At 53.4% G+C, this 23605-nt stretch overlaps 9 protein-coding genes across 10 annotated transcripts; 3 read left to right on the forward strand and 6 right to left on the reverse strand.

Annotated features, from left to right (window-relative positions):
- Positions 1 to 9: 9 nt before the first annotated feature.
- Positions 10 to 3490, reverse strand: CAOG_01475 (hypothetical protein). The gene is made up of 9 exons (XM_004364286.2): positions 3094 to 3490; positions 1834 to 3010; positions 1644 to 1748; positions 1393 to 1559; positions 1087 to 1295; positions 929 to 980; positions 697 to 844; positions 458 to 595; positions 10 to 355 (listed from the first exon to the last, which is right to left on the reverse strand). Exons 1-9 carry the CDS (start codon positions 3478 to 3480, stop codon positions 48 to 50), a joined length of 2691 nt encoding a protein of 896 aa, XP_004364343.1. The 5' UTR covers positions 3481 to 3490; the 3' UTR covers positions 10 to 47.
- Positions 3491 to 3582: 92 nt separating this feature from the next.
- On the forward strand, positions 3583 to 4819 carry CAOG_01476 (hypothetical protein; the record flags this gene model as incomplete). The annotated part of the gene is made up of 3 exons (XM_004364287.2): positions 3583 to 3623; positions 3942 to 4038; positions 4244 to 4819. The coding sequence occupies exons 1-3, from the start codon at positions 3607 to 3609 to the stop codon at positions 4817 to 4819; spliced, it is 690 nt and encodes a 229-aa protein (XP_004364344.1). The 5' UTR covers positions 3583 to 3606.
- Positions 4820 to 4938: 119 nt separating this feature from the next.
- Positions 4939 to 6754, reverse strand: CAOG_01477. 2 transcript variants are annotated; one of them, XM_004364288.2, is made up of 6 exons: positions 6676 to 6754; positions 6038 to 6585; positions 5748 to 5965; positions 5524 to 5648; positions 5321 to 5421; positions 4939 to 5219 (listed from the first exon to the last, which is right to left on the reverse strand). In XM_004364288.2, exons 2-6 carry the CDS (start codon positions 6563 to 6565, stop codon positions 5043 to 5045), a joined length of 1149 nt encoding a protein of 382 aa, XP_004364345.1. In that variant the 5' UTR covers positions 6566 to 6585; positions 6676 to 6754; the 3' UTR covers positions 4939 to 5042. The 2 variants fall into 2 exon arrangements, with proteins under 2 accessions (XP_004364345.1, XP_011270056.1); XM_011271754.1 differs by lacking the exon at positions 6676 to 6754 and having other exon boundaries at positions 6038 to 6650.
- Positions 6755 to 7283: 529 nt separating this feature from the next.
- Positions 7284 to 10915, forward strand: CAOG_01478 (lss protein). Its single transcript, XM_004364289.2, has 15 exons — positions 7284 to 7514; positions 7604 to 7854; positions 7950 to 8071; positions 8190 to 8286; positions 8389 to 8524; positions 8611 to 8719; positions 8797 to 8915; positions 9014 to 9111; positions 9213 to 9369; positions 9454 to 9599; positions 9694 to 9948; positions 10065 to 10211; positions 10294 to 10378; positions 10464 to 10586; positions 10681 to 10915. The coding sequence occupies exons 1-15, from the start codon at positions 7302 to 7304 to the stop codon at positions 10837 to 10839; spliced, it is 2217 nt and encodes a 738-aa protein (XP_004364346.1). The 5' UTR covers positions 7284 to 7301; the 3' UTR covers positions 10840 to 10915.
- CAOG_01479 (hypothetical protein) lies at positions 10866 to 12666 on the reverse strand. Its single transcript, XM_004364290.2, has 5 exons — positions 12586 to 12666; positions 12421 to 12493; positions 12051 to 12193; positions 11559 to 11951; positions 10866 to 11450 (listed from the first exon to the last, which is right to left on the reverse strand). The coding sequence occupies exons 1-5, from the start codon at positions 12643 to 12645 to the stop codon at positions 10983 to 10985; spliced, it is 1137 nt and encodes a 378-aa protein (XP_004364347.2). The 5' UTR covers positions 12646 to 12666; the 3' UTR covers positions 10866 to 10982.
- A 72-nt stretch (positions 12667 to 12738) lies between these two features.
- CAOG_01480 (hypothetical protein) lies at positions 12739 to 18259 on the reverse strand. Its single transcript, XM_004364291.2, has 11 exons — positions 18014 to 18259; positions 16603 to 17603; positions 16375 to 16525; positions 15985 to 16281; positions 14740 to 15898; positions 14493 to 14588; positions 13952 to 14374; positions 13727 to 13835; positions 13525 to 13620; positions 13318 to 13436; positions 12739 to 13226 (listed from the first exon to the last, which is right to left on the reverse strand). The coding sequence occupies exons 1-11, from the start codon at positions 18134 to 18136 to the stop codon at positions 12928 to 12930; spliced, it is 3873 nt and encodes a 1290-aa protein (XP_004364348.2). The 5' UTR covers positions 18137 to 18259; the 3' UTR covers positions 12739 to 12927.
- A 411-nt stretch (positions 18260 to 18670) lies between these two features.
- CAOG_01481 (RNA polymerase II core subunit) lies at positions 18671 to 20107 on the forward strand. Its single transcript, XM_004364292.2, has 6 exons — positions 18671 to 18701; positions 19092 to 19367; positions 19453 to 19503; positions 19593 to 19661; positions 19757 to 19831; positions 19935 to 20107. Exons 1-6 carry the CDS (start codon positions 18690 to 18692, stop codon positions 19980 to 19982), a joined length of 531 nt encoding a protein of 176 aa, XP_004364349.1. The 5' UTR covers positions 18671 to 18689; the 3' UTR covers positions 19983 to 20107.
- On the reverse strand, positions 20090 to 21938 carry CAOG_01482 (hypothetical protein). Its single transcript, XM_004364293.2, has 7 exons — positions 21750 to 21938; positions 21569 to 21635; positions 21382 to 21463; positions 20842 to 21219; positions 20595 to 20753; positions 20377 to 20468; positions 20090 to 20308 (listed from the first exon to the last, which is right to left on the reverse strand). The coding sequence occupies exons 1-7, from the start codon at positions 21914 to 21916 to the stop codon at positions 20138 to 20140; spliced, it is 1116 nt and encodes a 371-aa protein (XP_004364350.1). The 5' UTR covers positions 21917 to 21938; the 3' UTR covers positions 20090 to 20137.
- An 80-nt stretch (positions 21939 to 22018) lies between these two features.
- CAOG_01483 (hypothetical protein) lies at positions 22019 to 23589 on the reverse strand. The gene is made up of 5 exons (XM_004364294.2): positions 23084 to 23589; positions 22897 to 22990; positions 22748 to 22804; positions 22593 to 22671; positions 22019 to 22477 (listed from the first exon to the last, which is right to left on the reverse strand). Exons 1-5 carry the CDS (start codon positions 23104 to 23106, stop codon positions 22071 to 22073), a joined length of 660 nt encoding a protein of 219 aa, XP_004364351.1. The 5' UTR covers positions 23107 to 23589; the 3' UTR covers positions 22019 to 22070.
- Between the last annotated feature and the right edge of the window lie 16 nt (positions 23590 to 23605).

Below are 23605 nucleotides of genomic sequence, written 5' to 3' on the forward strand. Positions count from 1 at the left end.
TTGAATCCCTGTTGTTGATTTTTTTTTGTCTTTATCGTTATGACAAGTTACACATCCTCAACAACATGACAGACTTGCACATCCAATCCAAGTCGCAGGAGTTTGTCAATCCAAACGCGCTGCTGCTCGGACAGGGTGTCGTTTGGACCCTTGACCTCGATGAAGCGGATGAAGGATGCCGAGGATTCAGGCCGACTCCAGACAACCAAGTCGGGCATGCCGCTGGACGATTCCTTGTAGTTTTCAGCCATGCTGCGGAGAATGGCTGCCAGAGCAACAGGCGGCATGCAAGCGCAAATGTCGCGCAGTTGAGCATAACGGAATGCAGACCAGGACACACCCACGCAACGGGTTTCTGCACAAGTGGGCAACAGCCAGTTGACAATGAGAAAACAAACATGGCAAAAAAAAAAAAACAAAAAGGGAAGACGCAACCTCGAGCAAAAGCGATCCATACGCTGTTCTGCATGTCGCACCCACGTCGCTTGAAGAATGGACTCGGCATTTCCAAGCTCAATCGCTGTAAGTTGATCACGCAGGCCTTTTGCGCGGCGAGATGCAAATGATCGGGTCGAGTAAAGATCATGTGGGCCACCTAAAACCGGTCACAAAGTCACGACAACGCGATCAGCGCAAGAACGCTCGATTAGCCTATTCTCACGTCCTTGCTCTCTTCCATTTGAGGGTGAGACTTACTTTGATAAGGGGATGAGAAGGCGCCTTCCACATCGGCGAAAAGCACGGGCCACAAAAGCAGTCCAAACAACATTCGCCACAGTTTGCTCTCTGCACGGATGCCATGGTCGGCATGGCCATCGCAAAGAAGTTGTCGAATCACCAAGTCCTGTTGCCAAGCACAGCCCCATGTCGCTGTAAGAACCAGAGACAGTTCGAGCAGTTGGTTGTTTGTGGAAGAGCCGATTTTTACCTCAACTCCAACACTGCTGCGAGACGAGCTGTTTAGCGGATCATTCCATAATCTGTACAAGACAAGATCGTCCAAGCAATTCAAGCAACAAGGGTGAGCCCTTTGTGATGAAAACACAAAATTCTTCTTGTCTTCAAGTCTTAGGAAAACACACCAACCTTTTTCCACCCTTAACGACATCACTCCGAGTGCCATGAATAGTCAACGTGGGTGCCTCGAGCAAAACAGGCATGGTGAAGCGTTTCGACGAAAACACTGGCGGATTCCCGCGCTCGAACGACTGCAACCGCTTGTGCAAGGCCAATTTTGGGCCCCAGGCGACATTCGGGTCGCTCAACGCTTGAGTGCACACTTCGACTGAATACGACTGGAAAGGGGGCAAAGTATTGCACCAAGAAGGTAAGAACGAGGTTCCCCACAGCTTTCGAAAAAAATGACATGAATTCTCAGGGGACAAAACTCACTTTGCTGTGCCGCTCGGCCAAAATGGCCAGCCGAGCCCACCACTTGCCGCGACGTTCGGGATAGAACGGAAGAAACAGCAGCAGCCGAAGCCAATCTTGCTCGACTGCATCCAGGCGGATTGAATCGAGCATTGACGAGGCACGCCAAACAATCCGCGCATAAACACCTGGAGCGAGCAAGGTCGCACGTCAGACAAGGCCAGCGTATGCTGCTGCGTCAGTCCAAGCCTCCACAGTAAAGTCTGACATACCTCCTGCAGAGAAACGCGACATGAATTGGTATGTGGCAACGAACGCCTCAGCGCCAGACTTGAGCAGGTCCAGCCGGCTTTTGGCCACCTGAGCGCAATTCAGAGCTGCTCGGGGTCGAAGTCAAACGGCCGCACGTTATCACCAGCATAAGGCTCAATGGGCAACAACCCCAAACAATCCGCCACTTACCAGCCGGATAGGCCTGCACGACAGAAGGGTGAGCGGTGCCAAATGGTCCTTCTCGAGTAGTGGCACCCATTCCCTGGAGCGCTTCGAATTCCCGTTCAACCGACAACGCAAGACAATACGCATCCAACAGCTCACAAGAGTCGCCAAAGAGCGGCTCGCTGGACGGACGGACGGAAAAGTTCTCCTGCGGCGAGAACAACTCTGACAGGTGCCCAAGGTTCTTCAACGATCGGCTAATCTTGACAATGCCATCGTCATCGTCGTCCAAAAGCACAGAGGTAATGGCCTTTTCAAAATGACGCATAAAGGTGGGCTCGAGTTGGTAGCAATTGCCCACCATGGCGCGCGCTTCCACCTCCAGCATGCAGGCGCCCGTGATGGTGCGCTGAGACGTGAGGGACATGGCATACTGGTCCAGCTGTCTCCGATCCAACCGCGCGAGGAAGCCACGGTGGTTGCCTCCTTTCGAAATTCGCGTGACTTTGGCGATGAGGGTTTGCAATTCAAACGTCGCGAGCTTGTCCAACAGCATCTCGACACGTTCGTTCGGGGTCAACGTGTCCCCGAGAGATAGAGCGTGTACGGTTAGCACACCCAAGGCCTGCAGGCCCTCGATTTCGCCGTCAGCCGTGGCTCGAGCGCGAGCGAGCGAATCCAGGAGCGGCGTTGGCACTGTCGACGATTCCGACGGCTCCAGTTGAGGCACGTCACTCGCCGGCGTGTCAGGAGCAAGAGTCCATTGCGCCAGCTGCGGGGCGCGGAACACGCGATCGGCTGGGGAGGCCAGGATCATGTTTGCGAGCAGTGTTTGGCGGATGCCACTGACGCGCAAGAAGAGATCAAAGGACGCAAGCTCGGGTGCCGTGAACAAAGCCGGACGAATCAAGGAAAGCAATGTACGCAATGCATCCGCAGCGGTTGGTCGCACAAACGGCGCCAGAGCATCAGAATTCTCGTCGACGAGCGGAGAAGGGGACATTTCGTCCAGCCTTGTCGCCGGAGAATCCTCCACTTTGTCTCCATCGTCCATTTCGTCATCAATGGTAATGGCCACGTCGTTCGAGACGGGCGAATCATCATCGTCGTCGTCGGACGTGTCTCGAACACCAAAGCGATCCGACACGAGTTGTTCAATCAGCGTCTCGAAATCGCGCAAATCTGTGCCGTCCAAAGCGACCTGATGATGATGATGCAAATACACACATGTTAGCACACCCATTAGCACCATTTTCCCCACCGTTTGGGCTTTGGTGAGCTCACCTTGAGGTATTCCGCTAATTCTGAGCGCGACGATCTCGCGGCCATTCCGTCGAGAATCGCGTCGAGCCAGATGGCGCTCATGCTGGCACATGCCTGCATCAGCCTGCGTGTGGATTTCACGTAGCATCCGCTTTCTTGCCAGTGCGCTTGCATTGCGCTTGCGCTTGCGCTTGTACAGTGTTCTGGTAGTTTGTGCCGCGTCGAGTTGCACGCCAAGCCATTGCTGTCATCATGATCATCGTCGTCAACAGCTGCTGCCTTGGATGCTCGCTGGATGAGCAATTCGTCCGTCATACAAGTGGCACCATCGCTGCAGGAGTCGTCTGCCGGTCGACGTCGCTTGTTGTCGCAGCAGTCGAGAGTCGTGTGCCAGAGCCCGAACGACATCGAACCATGCAATCACGACTGATCTCAGATTCTTGCTCAAATTGGAGCCATGTAGTAATGGTGATGATTGAGTTTCAGTTAAAGCTGGATCAGTCTTTTCCACTTGAGTCGTTCCCTATTGCAACAATGGCTGAGCGCATCCGGTGCGTTTTGTCGTCCCACATTCACCCTTCCATTCTCCTCCCACTGCCCTTCCCCTCCGACTCACGCACACGCACCGCTGAGCAAGCTGCACATTGGAACGAAGCTCGCTTCCCCCCCCCCCTCCTTCAAATCACGCCAACAAAGCCCCGTCTCTCTCGTCGTTGGGGCGCGCGATTGCTGAGACTGAGTGTTTTCCATGCTCTTCTTTCAGTTTCTCTCGCTTCCCTCTGCACTGAACTGACCGACTTGAACTGACTTGACTTGTTGTTGTTGCTGATGATGATGATGATCTGCCTGTCCCCCTTCCCTTCCCTCAGTCACGACTGGTTTCAGACCGCGTCGCACGTCTCGATCGCCGTCTTCATCAAGCAGGTCCAGCGCGAGCACGTCAAGCTCGACCTCACTCCCTCCACGGTAAGAACAAACAAGACCCTTGAGTCGCTCTTGTTGTCCAGGGCTCGTCCTCGTCAGCGTCATTGGCGCTCTGACTGAGGCGGCCTGGTTTTGCTATGCTGTTGAGCCACCAACTCGTGCTTCCATGCGCTCACCTCTGTGATTTCGTGGACGCCTTGTTTTGAAATCATAATCACATTCAACACATTCAACACACCAAATGCAGGTGAGCCTCACGGTCAAGCTCCCGGCGTCGACCTCAGAGTACTCGCTGGAGCTCGACCTCCACCGTCCGATTGTCGTGGCCGAGTCGTCCTTCAACGTGTTTGGCACCAAGATTGAGATTCAGCTCAAGAAGCAAGACCAAGGCGTGCGCTGGGATGCTCTCGAAGGGCAGGCGTCCAGCACCGCTCCTGCTGCCGTCATGGCCGATGGAAGCTCGTCGTCAGCCCCCGTCGCTGCTGCCGCCGCTGCCGCCGCCGCGCCTGCCGCAGAGTCGTCGGGAAAGGCTCTTTCGTACCCGACGTCTGCCAAGCGCCCCCACGACTGGGACAAGCTCGTTGCCGAAGTGAACGAGGAGGAGAAGAACGAGAAGCCGACTGGCGACGACGCGCTCAACGCTCTCTTCAAGCAAATCTACTCCAACGGCAACGAGGAGACCCGGCGAGCAATGAACAAGTCCTTCTCCGAGTCCGGCGGCACCGTCCTCAGCACCAACTGGGGCGAGGTCGGCAGCGGCGAAGTCAAGGTTCAGCCTCCAGCCGGCGTTCAGCCCAAGACCTGGAAGGAAATGACCCAGTAAACGGCGGCATCATGCGTCATCTTGCGTCAACAAAAAGTGAAAGCGTACATGTGTGTGTGTGTGTCACTCAGCCGACAACGATCTGAGGAGTTTGGTGACTGTTTTTTTTTTTTTTTTTGTTGTCATGTAATTTTAGGTTTATCCAAAAACGCTCGTTTCTACACTATTCCAACAGAGGAGTCCTCTTGATTACTATGACACTTCTACAGTCGAGTCACCAAAATTACATTGGTCGCAAAGGCAAAATGCTGCCAAACATAAAGTGCTGGATGACTGGAAACTTTTCGAGCACTTCTGCCTTGAACATTTTGAGCAAGCCCGTGTTTGCCTTTTCCCAGGTTTTGACGCCACTGAGATTGTACAGCATGGGCGAGTGCTCATGGAATGGTCCGGATTTGATCTGTGTGCGTCGGAGACGATGAAATGGACAGCAAAAAGTTGGAACAAGCGGCACGGGAAAACAAAAGGCAATACACAGAAGGATACACAAACAGGCGTTACATCATTAATATACTGGATGGCTGCGAGGAAAAGATAGTCGCTCGCATTGGCTGCAACCAAGCCCTTGTCTGTAATGGCTGCGGGTTCCAGCTCTGGATGCCCTGTGCGTCAAGCAGCAATGAATGCAGCGCAGTGAGCAAGGCACAGTCACTAGACATCGGGCATGTGGTGCCACTGCATGGCCATAAGGACAGCAACAATACCTATCAGCTGCGACGAACCCCAAATGTATGGAATGAACTGGTGGTCATCCAGGCCCCAGACTCCGTGGCTACCAGCCGGCTCCAACATGTACGTGCGTTGCAAGCGTCGCATGAGCACGAGATAGCTACGAATCCGTTGTTTTTGGGGAGGGGGTTTTCAAAGAAGCGGAGTGAGTTTCGTTGCAATCAAAAGCCACAGTGCAACCGTATTTACCGCGACTCACCGCTCAACCACCCGCAGTGCAACCGCTTTGCGATCGGCATCCGTTAGGACACCAATGACAGTGAGGCAGCACAGGTAGGCAAGAAACGCGAGCTCATGTCCAGTGCCGTAATCGAGGCGGGTTTTGTTGCCACACGAGCCAATCAAATATGGAGCCAGCTCAATGGCTGCGCCGCGCAGTGCTTCCGGCAGCAAGTCCTCAGTCAAGCTCACGGCGTTCTGTCACAAGTTGTCGAGCTGATGAGTTCTGCGACCAAGCACGACGTTGTGCACTTCTGTCAATCTCGTTACCTCTTCCAAACGCGCCATCCACGTCCGGAAGGCCTTGTTGCCAAATCGCATGGGCTGCTGGATGGGCGGGATTTCGTCAATCCATGTGTTCAGCTTCTCCAAGAGCGCGAGTAGCTTGGCGACAGCGGATGAGGCTGCTTCGTGCTCGACCTGGACTTCTGAGACGGCAACGCCGACAACCGCCTCGTTGACGTGGTTGACAAAGCCAAACATCTTGGCGTAGGCTTCCGACTCGCGCCAGACGGCGATGTGCTCTTGCGATGTGAGCCGCGTGGTCGGCACAGCAAACCCGGCTGGGACGCTCGTGTTGAGCGGCGGCGCTGGCGGGAGGCTCGCAGGTGAGCTCGCGCCGCGGCCACCAGCAGCACCAGCAGCACCAGCACCAGCAGCAGTAGTCCGCGAGTGCGGCAGAGGACGACTTGTGGCCACTCCTTTTGCAACGGCCGAGATGGAGGCTGAGGCACCAGCGCCAGGACCAGGGCGCGCGACGGGCGGCGGCATCGAGACTGGCTGCTGGTTGCTGCTCATGCTGAAGTGTGCTCAGAGTTCTGAGACACCAAAACAGCAAAAAGAAGATTGGTTGCTTTAATTCCAACCGTGTCAAACAACAACGACAGCTCGTTTTTTCATCCACTCACTCTTCTTTGGTAACGTATTGATTGAAACAATGGAAACTGAAATTGAAACCAAGCAAATGCAACACAAGCGACGAAGTTTTTGGGGAGTGAGCTGAGTGTAATCAAGTATGAATGAATGAGAGTGAATGAGTCAATGAAGTGAAGTGAAGTGAAGTGAAGTGAAGTGAAGTGAGTGAAGTGAGTGGGTGGCGTGATGAGGTTTTTCGTCGTTCTCACCGCATCATCACACACTCACTCATTCACGGCTCGCATGTGAAAGGGATTGTTGTAGTAGTAATAATAAGCATCATAAATCGAACCATCGCCTTGCAGAGAACCGAAACAGAGCAGAGTGAGTGCAGTGATGGGTTTTTAGGGATTTGGGATTTGAGAATGGGGTGATGTTGCTGAATTTGCCGATCAAAGCCGCCCAACGTCAATCTCAATCCCCTACTCCCGAACAGCAACAGCAACACACACACACGCACAAATAACAGCAGCTCACACCGAACATAGAAAAGCAAGAACATGCACACGCAAACAAAAAAAGGACTCCCCAACTCTGATGCAGAATTCTCGCTCACTGTGAGAACCGCACGACACACTCACATGTGAAATGTATGGACAGATTTTGCACTCCCCCTCCCATGGCGTCGCTGTTGGCAAGCAGTAGCACAGCGCGATCGGCGAGCGTCGGCGGATGGAGCGCGTTCCGTGTGCCGCCTGCGACCGACCTGACCCGCTGGCGACTCGAGGGTGTGGACGGCCAGCAAGTCTGGCGCTACTACGATGCTGCTCTCGGAGAGACCCCTCCGGCACCCCTGACTGTTCGCGACAAGTACCTGCTCGGGATTGACATTGTAAATGCAATGACGACAAAGAAAAAGCTGTACCAACGACAAACTCCTTCGTCGTGGTTGACAAGATTCTCACTCAAAATTGTTGACAGTCTGGCGACGTGCCTGTCGCGACAGAGCCGGCAAAAACCGCTCAAGAGGCTGCCAATCGTGGCATGCATTTCTACACGAATCTGCAATGCGAGACGGGCCACTGGCCGGGCGATTACGGCGGTCCGCACTTTCTGCTGCCGGGCTTGCTGATCACGGCGCACATTACGGGCATTCAGCTTGGCGAGTTCCGCAAGGCCGAGATGATGCGCTACCTGCGGAATACTGTCACGGCCGAAGGTGGCTGGGGCTTGTAAGCGACATGAAAAGGCTTGCTTTTGGTTGTTCTGTTTGGTCTAAGTCGTGGTTGCCAATTTTCCACGCCCCCCTCCCTCTCCCCAAATGCAGGCACACTGCCGATAAGGCGACAGTGTTTGGTACTGGTCTGAACTATGTCGCTTTCCGGCTGCTCGGTGGCTCACGCGATGATCCTCTTGCCGTCAAGGCTCGAACGTTTTTGCACAAGCATGGTTAGTTTTCTTGCGCGTTGTTCTGCTGCTTCTCTCTCTATTTCTGCAGAAACTTAACAAACAAGCACACTCAACACGGTATGGCTTCATCCCTTTCTTGCTCTGGTTTCGTTCTCAGATGGCGTTTTGGGCATCCCTTCGTGGGGAAAGTTTTGGCTGGCGCTGCTGAATGTGTACGACTATGATGGCATGAACGCCGTTCCACCAGAGCTTTGGTATGTACTCGATTCGTAGTTCCACCAGACAATCAACCGCCTCCGTTTGTTTTCTCCAAAAACACAAAACTGACCTGGGATCGGGATTCTCTTCGATGACAGGCTCCTTCCTGAATGGGCCCCGCTGCACCCAAAGTACATGTGGTGCCACTGCCGTCAAGTCTACCTCCCAATGAGCTACTGCTATGGCGTGAAGCTTCGTGCTCCTGTCACACCCATCATTGCGGAACTTCGCGAAGTACGTGCTTTCTGCCAACTCCTCGTTATCAACTTGCCCCAACGTATTCTGTTCACTCCATCGTGTCGCCTGCTTTTGCTTCACAGGAGCTGTACACCCAGGCATACGACACAATCAACTGGCCTGCGCAGCGTTTCCGCTGTGCCAAGATTGATTTGTACAACCCGCATTCGTGGATAATGGACTGGTCCTTCAGTAAGTCGCGCTCGAGCGCGTCTGATTTCAAGTTGTGGAACCAAGCAGCATACTCACAGTTGTGCGTTTGATCTCAGGTGCTCTGAACGTGTATGAAAAGTTCCACAGCACTTCAATCCGCAAACGAGCGCTCGACATGGCTCTTGATCACATCCGCGCCGAGGACGAGAATACTCAGTGCGTGGGAATCGGTCCGGTACGTTTTCATCTGTCTGTGTTCAAGCGGAGGCACTTATTGCATCTAAGCTCAGAACGTTCTCATTGCTTGTCATCACCATGTTTGTGTTCCCTCAGATTTCCAAAAACATCAACATGATTTGCCAATGGTATGCCCACGGCCCACAGTCACCCTTGTTCCGGCAGCATGTGTCTCGATTCCCCGACTACCTGTGGTAATTCATTACGCTCGATCTTTTTGACGCTTTTGGTGTTTTTTTTTTCTCTGTGCAATGACCCTTGGAATCTCATGCCTGGGGACTGCGCTTGATCTCAGGCTTGGTATCGACGGCATGAAGTTGAACGGCACCAATGGAAGCCAGCTGTGGGACACGGCGTTTGCCGTGCAGGCCTTCCTCGAGGCTGGAGGTGATAAGAACGCACAGCTGATGGCGTCGCTGCGAAAGGCGCACAGCTTTTTCAAGTTGACGCAGGTACGTTACTTTAACGGATGCCAGAGGTATATTCACGTGCTCAAAACAAAAAACAACAATGCACCTTTTCGTGCATTTTGGCAGATTCGCAAAAATGTTCCTGAACATGAAAAGTACTTCCGCCAAATGAGCAAGGGAGGATTCCCCTTCAGCACGCGAGACTGTGGTTGGATTGTTGCTGATTGCACGGCCGAGGGCATCAAGTCGACGCTCATGTTGGAGAACACGGGGTACGAGTTCCACGCACTCATTTGAGAAACCACAAAGCTTTCTGAATAAGCAGGCTCTGGCTGGACTAATCTGATCTGCTGCCTGTTGATTTAGACAAATCTCGAGCCCGTTCGAGGAGGAGCGATACCACGACGCCATCGATGTGTTGCTGTCAATGCAGAACTCTGACGGCGGCTACGCCACTTACGAAACCAAGCGCGGACCCGAGTGGCTTGAGCTCTTCAATCCGTCCGAGGTGTTTGGCGCCATCATGATCGACTACACTTACGTCGAGTTGACTTCAGCTGTCGTGCAAGCGCTCGCTTCGTTGACGGTACAATTCCCAAAGTATCGCACAGCGGAAATCTCGTAAGGGTTTAGCTCTCTTGCCAGTGGTGGAACAAAAACACAAACAAAGACACCAGTGCATCACCCCGATGTTGACTTACTTGTTGACTGGATTTCTACGTGTTTCCTGGTGCCAGAGCAACCATGAAGCGAGCTGTTCACTTCATTCGAAGCATTCAGCGCAAGGACGGCTCCTGGGAAGGCTGCTGGGCAGTGTGCTTCACCTATGGCACATGGTTTGGCATTGAGGCTCTTGCAACTGCGGGAGAAGGCTACTACAAGGGGTGAGACGAAGCGAGCGACGCCCAGATGTCAACGAGGGCGCCCCTTTTTTGTTTTTCGTTGCTCATTGTGTCAATTTTGCAGTACTGCGTCTCCAAGCATGCGAAGCGCTTGCGACTTTCTCGTGAGCAAGCAGCGAGCCGATGGCTCGTGGTCTGAGAGCTATATGGTACGTGGCAAACAAACGAAAAAAAAAAATGGTGATTTTCTCAATCGCGTCCGTTCTCATTCCTTGCCGAATGCTACTCTGTTAGTCGTGCGTCGAACGTCGCTACATTGAACACACAGAGTCGCAAGTCATCAACACGGCGTGGGCTGTGCTCGGACTGATGGCGGCAGAGTATCCCGACCGAACTGTGGTTGAGCGCGGCATCCAAGTAAGGCAGGCGGCATTTTGCTAACAGAAACTCCATTCTGCCCCAATGTACTAACACGTTTTGATGATCTTCCTGGTTGCTTGCGTGCGCGCAGTTCATCATGTCCAAGCAGCTGATGAATGGGGATTGGCCTGACGATGAAATCAAGGGCGTGTTCAACAAGAACTGCATGATTGTCTATCCCAACTACAAGAATGCGTTCACCATCTGGGCTTTGGGACGCTACGCAAACTCGTACTCCAAATTGGAGTGAAGGCAGAGTGGGCTAGCGAATGTTGCATATCGTTGTTGGAAAAAAAACAAAAAAAAAAACTAAAGCATTTTAGGACAAAGAAAACTTCTCTGTAGACGAGACAAAAAAAAATGTACAAGCGCGCTTCAATATCATCGAATCAACTATGGCTGCGAGGCTGCTTTGAGAGACTCGAGCGCTTGAGTCTTGGAATTGAGCTCCTCTTCGGCCTGACGCAAGGAGGCGCGAACACGAGCTGATAATAGTGGATTGTTTGTCGCGGCCAATTGCTTTCGAACTTCTGCGACTCGGGTCTCGAGGCGCGTAACCTCCGCTGTCGCCGCCTCGATTGCAGCCGCACGAGATTGCCGCTCAGCAGCTTGCTCGGGCGTTTCAGTGACTTCGATCTGCATGGGTTGCGGCGCTGACGAGCTGCTCGAGGGCGGTGCGGGTGCAGAAGCTGTAGATTGAGTAGACGATGCGACCTGTGTGGAGGATTCATCGTCTGAAGACGAGGATGAGTCGGAGGACGACGAGTCCGAATCGGAATCCGACGACGAGTCTTGGTCGCCGGCGCCCTCTTCGTCGACATCGATCCGTTGTCCACTGCTTGAGGCAGTGTTGTCTTTGAACTGGGTGGTGAAGCACACACACGCATTCGAGTTTGAATAGTGGTGAGCCCAATGTTCCCGCACTCGAAAACAAACAAACAAACAAACAAAAACTCCACATTCACTTGCCTCATCTTCCATAATTTCCTTGTCAGCTTCAACATCCTCTTCTTCGCGATCTTCAACATCTTCATCGTCACTCTCTTCCTCTTCCTCTTCGCTATCGCTGCCGACAGCATTTGCCTCGGCTTCGTCGTCCGAAACGAGCTCGACATCCTCGTCTCCCGCGGGCGCTGTTTCCTCGGTGACATCAACAAGTTCGTACGTGTCGGAAGACGCCAGCATGTTGTCGCGCAGCAGACGGGCCACTGCGGTCTGGACTTCCCAAGAGTTGGTCAGCTTGGACGCGGCAGACTTGCGGAATCGCTTCTTGCGCACATTTTTGAGCGGCGCAGACAGGCCGTGAGGGTAGATGACTTGCACGTTCTTTTTTTCTGGATCCTCCGACGTGCACACGAGCATCTGAGCACACGGGATGAGCGTTGAATCACCAGTTTGAGTAAAAGCAACGTTTTCGAACATTTCGCCAATCCTCCATCCTCCTGACTGAGCTGTCAGTACCTGGCAAATGTCGGCCGTTTTGTAAAAGTTCCTCTTGTCCACAGACTTTTGTGACTCGATGATGGTTGGGAGATCGACCAGAGTGGCGTCCATTGTCACTCCGTCGAACGTTACTTTGAACTGTCGCGTGTCCTCACCGGCGGCTGTCGCAAAGCCAAAGCCAAAGCATCAATGATCGACACGAAGTGAGTTCAGGTTCAGAGTGCAGGGTGAGCGCGAGTGTCCAGCACGGAAGCCAAGAGCGCACGTCAAGGAGCTCAAGAGCCATTGAGCAGCCACGGCCGCCTCACTCCAAATCCGCACCAACCCAACATTATCATCATCATCATCAATATCAACAACAATAACAACAGGTGGAAGCGGGCGTTACCGGCATATGTGATGGAGAGCTTGTCCTTGAGCGTGTTCTTGTCGAGGTACTCTGCCAGGCGCGAAGCCATGCTCTGCTCAGATCGACCAATCCAGTCGTCGGTCAGTACAAGCACACACACACGGGCACAGAGCACTGGGGACGCTGATAGTCGGGATGACGTACGGCGGGCACTCGGAGGATGAACTGCTGCTCGCCAACACTCTTGTCCTCAATCGCTTTCATATATGGAGCAAAGAACTGATGAGGACTGTGCGTATCAGAAATTCATTCAATATAGCACATGAAACAACAAGGCACGCGTGTTGGTTGCATTGTGGCTGAACAGGCATTCTACAACAGTATTTGTCTTCGTTTTTGTTTTACAACGTTCTGAATGATGATTTTGTCTAAAAAGAAAGCAAGAACTGGTACAAGAAATACAAAAAGCTACATCAACCTTGCTCGGTACTCGGAATGAAAAGCGGGAGATGGGTAGCGAGCCGTGCAGGTTGCCGTTTTGTTTGTTTACAGCTCGTACCACTTTTTGGCGGCCTCCTTGGCATTGTACTCGCGAACGCGACTCGCGAAATCAGCAGCGGACTTGGCCATGTTCTCGCTGCGTTCGACAACACGGTTGAGCTTCTCGCCACGCTCGTTGAGGGCCATGCCCGCATTTGCGAGTGCTCCTTTGACGGTTTCGCTGTCTCCAGTCGTTGCTTGCAGCCCCGCGTTGCCAACGTTGCGAGCAGCACGCTCCGCACGGATTCGCTTCTGATCAGAGGTCTCCATTTGCTCGCCAGCAAACGATTGGCCGCCACCGCCAACTATCAGAGTGAAAAAGAGGGAAAAAACAAGTAAGAAACAAAACAAGAAACAGAAAACCTGTCGCAGCCCCCTCAAGCAGTGGTTACGTACAAAGTTCATCACGATCCACAACAGAGGTGCCGGAAAAGATGCTCTTGAGCATGCTGGCTGTTGGGCGAGAGGGCATTGGAGTAGAGGGATTGAACAAGCCGCCCGACAGCTCGTGGCACCTACCAGTTCCATTTCATTTTAAGTCAAATCGGTAAGCTCATGGGCCATGTCAGCTCCATCAAAGACACTGTAGCTCCCAACACTTACAGCGCGTCGTTAAACGTAAAGGTGATTCTTTGCAGTTCGTTTTGCTCGGTCACAAACATGGCCCTGCAATCGGGCGAAAGCGTGCACACGTCCAGCCTTTGTGTGTGATCAGGAGCAAGGAGAAAGGTAAGCAACCAAGTGCGATGCCCGCTGCCAGCAGCTGGAAACACGCCCCGACAATCACAAAAACTGCAAAGCATACCCGAAGACGCCGAGCTCGGGCCCTTTGACTTCAAGCAGTGGGCGCAGATCGAGCAGACCAAAGACCCGGCAAGCGCCTGAACGCGTCGTTGCGAGGAGGCAGGACTCGGCTGTCAACAATCATCAACCCTCGCTCAGTCAGCAAAACATTGGATTCTTCATTTTCTACGCCCCAGCACACCATCGCCCCCCCCCCCATCTCAATAAACGGAACGGGCAGCCTGACCTCCAACGGACGCGACGCGGCTGGCCATAAACGAGTCGTTCGCTGGCAGGTGGAACTTGTGCAGACGCTTCTGCTCGGGCATGACCATGGCACGGATTTGCTGCGTGCTCACAATCACGACAAAGTGATTTTCCGTGCTGGTGGCGGCAGCCTCGTCTGGAGCGGAGCTGGAGGACGAACCCACCACGGCGGCAGGCGCCAGCGCAAGCCCCAGGTTGCCGCGACCCTTGGAGACAGTGCCATCACCGGCTGGGGTGTTGTTGAGCATTTCCGTAGAGGTGGATGCAGACAGCGGAGCCGACGCTGGAAGTTGGTCGGTCGGCTCTTCGTACTCGACGGCCGGAGCAACGATTTCCTGCCCGTAGCGGTCCAGAACGTGCGTGCTCAACACTTTGGAAGGGGTGCTAAAGTGCAGCGAGGTTGCTTCAGCAGAGACAACAGCAACAACAACAACAACGGCAAAAGACAAGAGCACAGATGTGAGCCAGTTTGCAATCGAGAACAGCGCGCCACTCGACCAAATTCATGAATGGCTGCAAACCTAGTGCTAACGACAAGGACGGGATGGACGACACAGTCAAGATGTGTACGCTGCCTGCCTGCGTTCCGACCAAAACCGTCGGGCATAGCAAACCATCTGCGCACAAGACAACAAGATAGAACGAAAATGCGCACAAGACAGAACGAAAAGGCGCAAAGAAACCACAACATTGTCAGCCCACGGGCATCTCAACAGGATCACTGGGAGTCTCATCATGCAGAGAAACAGTCTCCTGCACACAACTTACCGCGAGGATTGAGATACAAATCTGCAAACTGGAGCGACGTCACGCCAAGGCGGCGCTCGGCAGTCGTGGCTGCGCTTCCGGCTTGAGGACCAACGGTGCCAGTGGAAGACGAACCGGTAGGAAAGTCGACGGCAGAAATGTCCGTCACCAGGACACGGTTGGCAACGTCGATCGCCGAAAGTCCAAGATCGTCTCCGACAACAACCATGCCCCAGAAGGCGCTGACAGCGACCACATTGATATTTCGCAGTTGGGCACCGCGATCCTGGTTTGCGGCCTTGAAGTGGAAATGGGGCTGGAATCCAGGCTCGGCATTGAATGTGGCATGGCCTGCCGCGCTGCGCTCATGGCCGGTAGCACCGGAGGAGAGCGACGAGACCTCCGAATGCGTGTGTGCGCCAGGAGTCCCGGGAGTCTGGGGGCCGTCAGCTCTTGAGCTTTGCGAAGCCGATGTGCCGGCAGCGGAATGGGGCTTGCTCGCAGAGCTGCTCTTGCTCGAAGTTGATCGAGCAGTCACCGAGACTGAATCGGCTGCAGGTGCCGATTGCTCTTCGTCGAGCGTTCGAGCATTCTCGAATAGCCAAGCGGCCGCCTCGTTCAAGCTCTTGGTCTTGCTCATGGCCTCGTGGCACCACGCCTCGGAAAACCCAAGCGAGAGCAACTGCGCCGGAATCTTGGGCGATGCGCCATTTGCGCTTGCGGGTGCCGAAGCCGACGATGCAGGTGCCGACGCGGCTCCAGGAGTGCTTGGTGCTGCATCGCCTTGAGGGAGCGGCGAACCAGTTTCGTTGCTCGCGACCTGCTTGCCCGACTTTTTCGTGAGAGTGAGTTTGCCCATGAGTTTGGACAAGCCTTTTGAATCTGTACTGGAGACCGACGGGGAACGATGCATCTGGTCGGGGGCAGCCCCTGCACTATTGGCGGCAGCTCCCGGAGGTGCTGGTGTCGAGGCAGCTGCAGCAGCTGCTGCTGCAGCTTTGGCAGGGGTGGTTTCAGGGGTTGGTGTTGGCTGCCAAGCATCATCCGAGGCAGCTTGGGGAGGAGGGCTGCTGCTGCTGCCCTCTGTTGGCACGCCGCCAGGGACTCGTGTAGCATCCAACACAGCCGATGGCCGCCGCATGTCCACCAACCGAGCCGCACGGCGCTGCGCAACAATTGTCTGTCAAGAACAGCAGCAACATACAAAATCTGGTTAGCGTGGTGGTGACGACAATTCACCGGGTTGCAGACAGCGTGGGTGCTTACAGGAACAACCACAGTCCGCGATGAGGTGCCAAACACAAAAACAAAGACGTCGCCGCCATTCAGGGTGACGGCCAAAAGCCGACTCAACGGGCAAAAAACGACATTCTTGATGGGCTTGGGTCCATCGGATTCTTCGGTCAGGTGTGCGTACTGCGACATGTCCAGCACGTACAGGAGAGACAGAGCCGAGGTGGAGGCGTCCCAGAAGAACACATGTCCATTCACATCACCCGTCAGCACAATGTCCAGGACGGGATTGGATGTTTCGTTGGGAAGGCCACCGCTCACAGGCCAGTTCTAGTGAGAAAACGAGCCATAGGACAGAGTGTGGGTGAGATATCAAGAAGCAGCTTCGCAACGTTCGAACGGAAAAGACTCCGAAGAAATTACCGTTGCACGCTTTGAGAATTGGGTTTGCTGACGCCTTCCGGCCCATCGCAGCACGGTAACGAGGTCGGCCGGGACATCGGGATAGAAGGCAACGCAAGCCAACGGCGAACTTTGCAGATCCAGGGAGTAGGGTACCATTACTTGAGGAAATCTGCCACAAAACAAAAAACAACCAATCAGTCGCCTATCACTACGAAAACCAAAAACACACCCTTCGCGTCCACCTACCCTTGTGCCTGAAGATCGATAGCTTCGATAGAGTGCGCTTGAATCGCGAGAACGAGCGGGGGCTGTTGGCAGTCCATCGCCCAAGGAGTGACGGGGGTGATTTGCAAATCCAGAATTTCGTGGTCAAAGCACAGCGTCTTTTCCGTTCGACCCATGATGATGCTCACTGTGTGAAGATTGTCAAGGACGGAGCCGCCGCCTGCAAAGACCATCATGGCACTGTCACTTTGCATGGAGAAGAAGCGCAACGCAGTGATGGGCAACCGCTCGTCCGAGTCCGCCTCGCCAGATCCTTGGTTGAGGACAGCATCGGGCTTGGCGTCGTGCTTCAGTCCCCACACGGAAACCGCACCGCTTGCATGTCCGCACGCAAACTGCTTCCCGTCCGAGTGCCACGTCGAGCACAGCACATGCCCGAGCGTGTGTGGACCGTACCGCTTGTGGAGCTTGCGCGCTTTGAGATCAAAGATTGCAATGTTTCCCGGCTCGTTCGTGACGAGCAGCTTGGTGTTGTCGTAAGGGTGCTCCTGGATGCCGGTAATGCGCCCTGGCGGCTGCTTGACGCTGACTGGAATCAAGTGGTTCCAGTAAATGACAAAGGCTGACAGTGACAGCGTCTCTGCGTTGACCATGTGGATGTTGCCCTTCTCTGTGCCCACGAACAGCCAGGTGGACGCAGTGGCCAGGTGCAAAAAGCTGATGGCTTCCTCCTTGAAGGCGAGCATGCTGACGTTCACTGGCCGCCGCCCGTCGCCAGCGGTGAAATCCCACAGGTACACGCGGTTTGCCTTTGTCGCCGTGATCAAGCGGCCTCGGTTGACGAGGAAGACCAGGCCGACGATGGCGGACGTATCGCCTTCCGCCAGATGATTGAACGTGCACTCGACACCCGGCGCGCCGTAAATCTTGACGGAACCGGACGACGTGCCGAGCGCCAGCAACCGCTGCACCGGGTCGTATGCAGACACGGTCACCATCCCAGGCAGTCCATGTCGAATCGTCTGAACAACAGATTGATAGCAAATTTCGAAAAAAAAAAAATAAAAGTTAGCATCAGAAAACGCACATCATAAATTTTGCCATTGAGAAATTCGGTGATCATGAAGACGCAAAAGCAACCAACATGAAAAGTAAGCCCCTTTGCAAATACATGAACGAAGCCCAGTGTTGGGAATAAGGCAAAGCAAAGGTACGGTGTGAGCATCGGATGAGATTTTGTCTGAGTTCAACTCAACGACGGAGGAGGACGTTGAAGGGCTTTTGTATGGAAGCGACATTGCCAACAGCGTGAGTGATCGACTCTCGAGTGCCAGAAGCGTTTCTCGCCGCTTGTTTTCGTCTGTTGGTTTTGACTGAAGTGTTGTTTGAAGGGGGTGGTGGTTGCTTGTGGAGGGGTGAACGAGAGCCTTGCCTTGGCAAACTGGAAGCTGTCCTTGGTCAGGTTGTGTGGAATGTCTGCTTCGTAGCGCGACGGCGGCTTGGCGTCCGTGCCGAACGACATGGCGTCGCGCACCTTCTTCATGAAGCGCGACATTGTGCTGTCTGGAGGGGGTGGTGGGGTGGTGGAGGTTGAAGGAGGGGGAGGGGATGGGGCAATTGGGAGCTAGGGCCTCAACGCGCAAAGGACCGAAACGCTCGATTCAACACCACGTCAAAGATGAAAGGACGACTAAGCGGACGATTGATGGGATTGAATACAGATGCAAACAAGAAACAAAAGCAAAAAGGATTGGGGAGAATGCAAGCTGGGCAATCATTGTGAAATGGGCGATTGGTGCAAAGCGAAAGGGGAAAAGCGAATCAACGAACGCTCAGAGCTCAGCATAATGTAGTCACAGAAAAATTTCGAGTTCATTGAAGCCAAGTACATTAACAGCTGGACACCTTAACATTGACCCCACATCAACAACGAAGAGGGAAGTGGTTTGGTCGATCGGCTTTCGCTGATGCTGTTCGACTCTCGATCTCCATGATGCTGTGCGGCTGTTCTCTGTTGTCAGTGATTCCAGCTCATCCAACATGGTAATCTTCTCTATTTCGCTCTCGCTTTGTGGCTCAGTCTCTCTTGTTCTTCTTCATTGCAAACCATGTTCTTCTATGTGAGTGTTGTTTCGACCCCTTCCACTGTCAACTCTCCCTCACAAAACCCAGCAACACGCAGAAGCAACTCCAGCATCATTCACAAAGACAGTAGATCGTCACGGTGCAGTGAGTGGAGTGGGGAGGGGTGCTGCGACATCACAGCGACGATCAATCTGGCGATCTCGGATTTTCGAGCGACGTTGCCGCGATTGAGCGTTGTCCATGCCTTGCCGACCACCACCGGCGTCCAACTGCCAATCTTCATGACGCTGCATCCAAGGGGTTGGAACGCGGGGACGCGGGGTGGTGGTTGCTGGCGGTTGCTGAAGTGAACTTCGTCCCTCCCAGTTCTCGCTCTCTCTGACTCGCTTGTATTGCTTGGATTGCGCCTTGGGTCCCGCCAACAGATGACATTGGACAAGGAGATTGTGCTCCATCCCAAGTACTTTGGCCCACGGCTCCGACAAGCACTCATGGAGAAGCTGTACACGGAGGTCGAAGGCACTTGCGACGGTGAGCGCGGTTTCATTGTCGCCATCACCAGCTTGAGCGAGGAGCACCTCGGTCGCGGTCGACTGATGGCAGGCAAAGGCCTCGTCAGCTATCACGTCCAGTATCAAGCGGTCGTCTTCCGGCCCGTTAAGGGTGAAGTTATGGACGCAATCGTCACAGTTGTCAATAAGGTAAAGCCAGCAAAAAGTCTGCTGGACGCTTGTCTGAACGCACACGCTGACAGTCAACGAACACGATGATGACTCGCTATTGCAGATGGGCTTTTTCGCCGAGGCAGGCCCAATTTCCATTTTCGTATCACAAGTGGTAAGATCGAACAAACAAACAATCGCCAGACGACGAAATCGTTTCGAGGATTTCCAATCTCACCGGCCACGTTCCATCTGTCGCTGTAGGGCGGCATGCCATCAGAATATTCGTTCGATGTTACCTCCAACCCACCATGTTTCAAGTCCGCAGATATGGTGCGCTCACAATGGATTTGAAAGCACGTTCGTTGTTGTTTCGATTTGCCAACGTCACTCACTCGTATTCTGCCATCTCATTATCGATGGTTTAGACTATTGGTGCTATTACAGTAGGGTCGCAAGTACGACTGAGAATTGCAGGCATGCGCATTGATGCAGAAAGCATTGTACGTCAACGCGCCGTGCTCATTCCTGACTGAACAAATGCTATTCGCGTGTGCCTTGTTTCATTCGACCAACTGACACGGATGCATGTACGTGTTGCGACAGACGACTGTTGGTACAATCAAGGACGACTACCTTGGCTTTATTGCATGAGGATTCAGACCGAACCAAGAATGCAACTCTCTCGTTTCAGGAACATGAGGGGTTTCTTGGTTGCTTGCCCTTTTGAAGAACAACATTGAATTAACAAACCAAAAATACACGATGATAGAATGGAGCGTGTTGTGCGGTCGGGACGAGTGTCTCATTTATTCCACAATGGTTGGTCGATCTTCGGGATCAATTTCGTCGCTCAATGCATAAGTATCGGCGTCAGATGCGAGATCAAGCTGCCATTCAAACGTCTTTCGGCACAAGTCCGTAATTGACCGAGTGACGGGTCGATAAAGCGCAATCGATTCACAATTCTGGACGAGCACCTGGAGAAGAGAAGAGAACTCGTGAGTCGCTGAAGCTATTTGGGGTTGACAAAACACTGGAAACAAACCTGAAGACACGTCCGCAAAAAGTTGTGTTGGGACAGCGCGTCTTGGAAAAAGTTTTCGGGTTGAAACAGCTGCAGCTGTGCCAGGAGCGTGCCTGTCGAAGACAAAAAACGGAAAAAGAAAAAAAGGTGAAAAAAATCGAGAAATGAGCGTCATGTAGTTTCTGTTGGACACAAGTACCACAGCGCCGGGCAGCTTCAACGTTGTATCGCATGCTTACCGAACATTGGCGTGAAAAATTCAGGCCAAAGCGGTAGTTGCTCCTCAGCGTGCGAAATGATGCGAAGGGAGGCCTTCCACGCCTCAAATCCTTCCAACTGTTGACCAAGAACAAACATGACAAATCCCAACTCCCATTCCCCGAGGAACTCCTTGTAATCTGGCAAAAACGGAAATCCGGATGAAGTGAGCACCACAGCGCAAAACCAAGTCGGACAGACCATGATGGCGTGTCAACCGTCGCTCACCATCGCCAAAGTGCTCCTGAACCGTCTGCCGCAATTGATAGCTGGTATCTAGACTGTAGCGCGTTCGCTCTGCCGGCGTGGCATTCGGCGGAAAAGCGTGTTTGGCGATTTTGGCAAAGCGGAAGACCGGGGTGTCAAGGGCGCGCGTGGCAGCTTCCACTCCAGCCGCAATGCGGGCCGAGGCGGCTGCTCGATCGAGTGGTGGCATGTCCGGGTTGGTGTTGTCGAATTCAGCAGGTTGAGCATGCAAAAACCACCGCGAGCCCGAGGGCAGCACGCGAGTGACTGTGCTGGCCTGGACGTGTGGTACGAGATTTGACCAACTCTGGTAGGTTTGAATTGGGTAGACTGCCATGAACTTGTCAAATTCGCGGATGCCTGGTGTGCGTGAGGATGGAGAATCGCAAGAGAGAGAAAGAGAGAAAGAGCAGAAATTGCAGGTTGTGTTAGTAACGTGACATTTACGTCCTCTTCTTCTCTTTCTCTCCATAAGCTGCTATATCATTTTCGTTTGTAAGAACAGTGATGAGCAGCCGTTACCTAGTCGATAGCGTTCGACTTGCTCCGGATCCGGCTCGTCGTCGAATGATTCTGTCGCTGGGTTGTAGTGCTTTACCACTGTCTGAAACGCGAAATCCAAACAAACAAACAAGCAAACAAGCGAACCCAACAAGGGGAGAGCGTGAGTTGGTGCATCTTCCATTGATGAACGTTGCAATGGCGTTACTTGTCGGCGATCAATCTGCTGGAAAAAGCCAGTTCGCTCGCCTTGCAGGCCAGTCTTGTCCGGTATACTGTCATTGCAAACAACGAGAAGACGAAATCTGGATCCAGTGAGTGCTGGGGACTGGGAGGGAGGGAGGGAGGGAGGGAGCGGGGAAAGCGGGGCGAAGACGCATGGAGCAGACCTGAAACAGACCAGATGGAGCCCAGGTGGGATGAGCTTGAAGCCGCGGAAGGACTCTGCAACATGGAAGGGCTGCAGATCCATGTGCAGCATGGCGCCAGCGGGGACTCCGAGCAGCAGCAGGCAGCCCCATTGCTCAAACAGGGCATTGGCGCTCTTTTGGTCCATTCTGGTGAAAGCAAAGCAAGCAACAAAGAAGAACTGCGCCCGTGCAAATGCAAATTCGCTAAGGAATCACATGTACGAATTGATTCAAATGGAGGGTTGGCGGGGTTGTTTTGGAATGTGTAATTCGGTTGGAAAAGCACGCAACAAAAACCGATCAAGAACAACATCCAGCCTTGTTGGCCTGTGCGCCACTCGGAGCATCATGCAGTCGTATCCGATCGTTCGCTGGTGTATTTGTCGTGGCGGCTGAAGAAGGGGTGGCCGAGCGCGCATCGCTTGTACGCTCCTCCTCCGTCATTTGACTTCCTAGACATGTCAGTGCGATCGACTCGAACAATGGCAGCACGTTTTTGCCGGTCATGGAGCTCGTCTCAAAGTAGCCATAGTCGTGCACTCTGGCATACTCTCGCGCGTCCGATTCGCTCACCGCGCGCAGTGTCGGGTGGGATTCTACCAGGTCTGACTTGGAGGCAACCAGTGTAACGACGCAGTTGGGCTCTGCGCTTTCCAGAATTTTGACATATCGCGGCAGCTCGTCGAACGACGCTTTTGACGTGGGGTCTGTATCGGCGCGAGGGAGGACGCCAGGTGAGGATGCAAAATAGAGCCCCCCCAAAAAAAAGCAAAGAAAAAAAAAAAGCAAAGAAAAAAGAAAAAGAAAAAAGCCATGGCTTACCATAGACCAGAATGGCTGCTCCAGCATTGCGAGAATAAAAGCTGCCCAATGCTGCATACTTTTCTTGTCCAGCCGTGTCCTGGATTTTCGGATGCACCAAAAAGTGAGAATTTGAGCTATGCCACCCAGCCAAGAGGGAAACCCAGCAAACATACCCAGATTCCCAGTTTGAATCGTTTCCAAGACTTCAAGGCGAACGATGCGCCAATGGTCTGCGAGTGTTGTGCAACGAGTGAGAACAAACAAAAGAGTCCAAATCTTGGGGGGGGGGAGCTACAAACAAACAAAAGTCAAGCGCACATACCGACTCGGTGTTGCTAAACTCGTCATGAATGTAACGGTTTGTCAGTGAGGTCTTGCCTGCCCCAGACGTGCCAAGCAGGATGATTTTGAGGTCCCTGTTTGTCGATCAATCCAAAGCAAAGCAAAAGATCAGCGATTACATGCATGTTTGGTCTGAATCGTTCAAACAATCAAAAAGGAGATGTTACACGCGGGATTTTTTGTCAGCCATGAGACTTGTTCTAGTGCCAGTTGATCCCTGGAATGTGCTCCGAGTGTACGTCAAATCTGCTTTGGTGATGACAATGGTCGTAGAGAGTGAGAGGTTGCTCACAGACCAACAGACCAACAGACTTCTCTACGCTCGCTTTCCCCGCCCCCCATCCCCCAGTCATTCGGTAGCAAGCAAGTCGTCGAGTGTTTACGTCACAAGGTTGGCTCGTGTGTTGGGAGGTCGTGGGAGGCGGGGGGTGGGGAACGTTGAAGCGACCGCCGCGTCACATCTGCTCGCTCCAACCTCCGACTCTCTCTCGCACGCTCCAACTCTCTCGCACGCTTCGGCTTCGTCTCGCCATTGAGAGACTGCTATCACACAACCACTTGTTGTTCACGCTTTCCCCCCTCTGTCACAGTTGACCTCATGCGGTCCCTCTGATTGTGCTCAGAGTGACTGTTTGACTGTTTGACTGGGACATACAGCAAAGCAATGAAAAAAAAAAAAAAAAAAAGGA

The sequence above is a fragment of the Capsaspora owczarzaki genome (genome assembly GCF_000151315.2).
Source record: "Capsaspora owczarzaki ATCC 30864 unplaced genomic scaffold supercont2.2, whole genome shotgun sequence".
Classification (NCBI taxonomy): domain Eukaryota; class Filasterea; order Ministeriida; family Capsasporidae; genus Capsaspora; species Capsaspora owczarzaki.

Bases quoted from the DNA above. Each gene is read 5' to 3' on its own strand.
- CAOG_01481 (XM_004364292.2), top strand. The intron at 19,368-19,452 runs GTAAAGCCAGCA...TCGCTATTGCAG, and splicing joins TCGTCACAGTTGTCAATAAG to ATGGGCTTTTTCGCCGAGGC. The intron at 19,504-19,592 runs GTAAGATCGAAC...CTGTCGCTGTAG, and splicing joins CCATTTTCGTATCACAAGTG to GGCGGCATGCCATCAGAATA.
- CAOG_01479 (XM_004364290.2), bottom strand. From the start codon at position 12,645: ATGAAAGCGATTGAGGACAAGAGTGTTGGCGAGCAGCAGTTCATCCTC. The intron at 12,494-12,585 runs GTACGTCATCCC...CGATCTGAGCAG, and splicing joins TCATCCTCCGAGTGCCCGCC to AGCATGGCTTCGCGCCTGGC. The intron at 11,952-12,050 runs GTACTGACAGCT...CCGTGTGCTCAG, and splicing joins AAACGGCCGACATTTGCCAG to ATGCTCGTGTGCACGTCGGA.
- CAOG_01480 (XM_004364291.2), bottom strand. From the start codon at position 18,136: ATGTCGCGCTTCATGAAGAAGGTGCGCGACGCCATGTCGTTCGGCACG. The intron at 16,526-16,602 runs GTAGGTGGACGC...GTTTTGTGGCAG, and splicing joins ATCGATCTTCAGGCACAAGG to ATTTCCTCAAGTAATGGTAC. The intron at 14,589-14,739 runs GTAAGTTGTGTG...TCTTGTGCGCAG, and splicing joins TTTGTATCTCAATCCTCGCG to ATGGTTTGCTATGCCCGACG.
- CAOG_01477 (XM_004364288.2), bottom strand. From the start codon at position 6,565: ATGAGCAGCAACCAGCAGCCAGTCTCGATGCCGCCGCCCGTCGCGCGC. The intron at 5,966-6,037 runs GTAACGAGATTG...AACTTGTGACAG, and splicing joins GGATGGCGCGTTTGGAAGAG to AACGCCGTGAGCTTGACTGA. The intron at 5,422-5,523 runs GTATTGTTGCTG...CTTGACGCACAG, and splicing joins GGGTTCGTCGCAGCTGATAG to GGCATCCAGAGCTGGAACCC.
- CAOG_01475 (XM_004364286.2), bottom strand. From the start codon at position 3,480: ATGTCGTTCGGGCTCTGGCACACGACTCTCGACTGCTGCGACAACAAG. The intron at 3,011-3,093 runs GTGAGCTCACCA...CATCATCATCAG, and splicing joins AATTAGCGGAATACCTCAAG to GTCGCTTTGGACGGCACAGA. The intron at 981-1,086 runs GTTGGTGTGTTT...TGTCTTGTACAG, and splicing joins GTCGTTAAGGGTGGAAAAAG to ATTATGGAATGATCCGCTAA.
- CAOG_01482 (XM_004364293.2), bottom strand. From the start codon at position 21,916: ATGGACCAAAAGAGCGCCAATGCCCTGTTTGAGCAATGGGGCTGCCTG. The intron at 21,636-21,749 runs GTCTGCTCCATG...TTGCAATGACAG, and splicing joins CTCCATCTGGTCTGTTTCAG to TATACCGGACAAGACTGGCC. The intron at 21,464-21,568 runs GTAACGCCATTG...TTCGCGTTTCAG, and splicing joins AGCAGATTGATCGCCGACAA to ACAGTGGTAAAGCACTACAA.
- CAOG_01483 (XM_004364294.2), bottom strand. From the start codon at position 23,106: ATGGCTGACAAAAAATCCCGCGT. The intron at 22,991-23,083 runs GTAACATCTCCT...ATCGACAAACAG, and splicing joins GCTGACAAAAAATCCCGCGT to GGACCTCAAAATCATCCTGC. The intron at 22,805-22,896 runs GTATGTGCGCTT...CAACACTCGCAG, and splicing joins AGTTTAGCAACACCGAGTCG to ACCATTGGCGCATCGTTCGC.
- CAOG_01478 (XM_004364289.2), top strand. From the start codon at position 7,302: ATGGCGTCGCTGTTGGCAAGCAGTAGCACAGCGCGATCGGCGAGCGTC. The intron at 8,072-8,189 runs GTTAGTTTTCTT...TTTCGTTCTCAG, and splicing joins AACGTTTTTGCACAAGCATG to ATGGCGTTTTGGGCATCCCT. The intron at 8,720-8,796 runs GTAAGTCGCGCT...GTTTGATCTCAG, and splicing joins GATAATGGACTGGTCCTTCA to GTGCTCTGAACGTGTATGAA.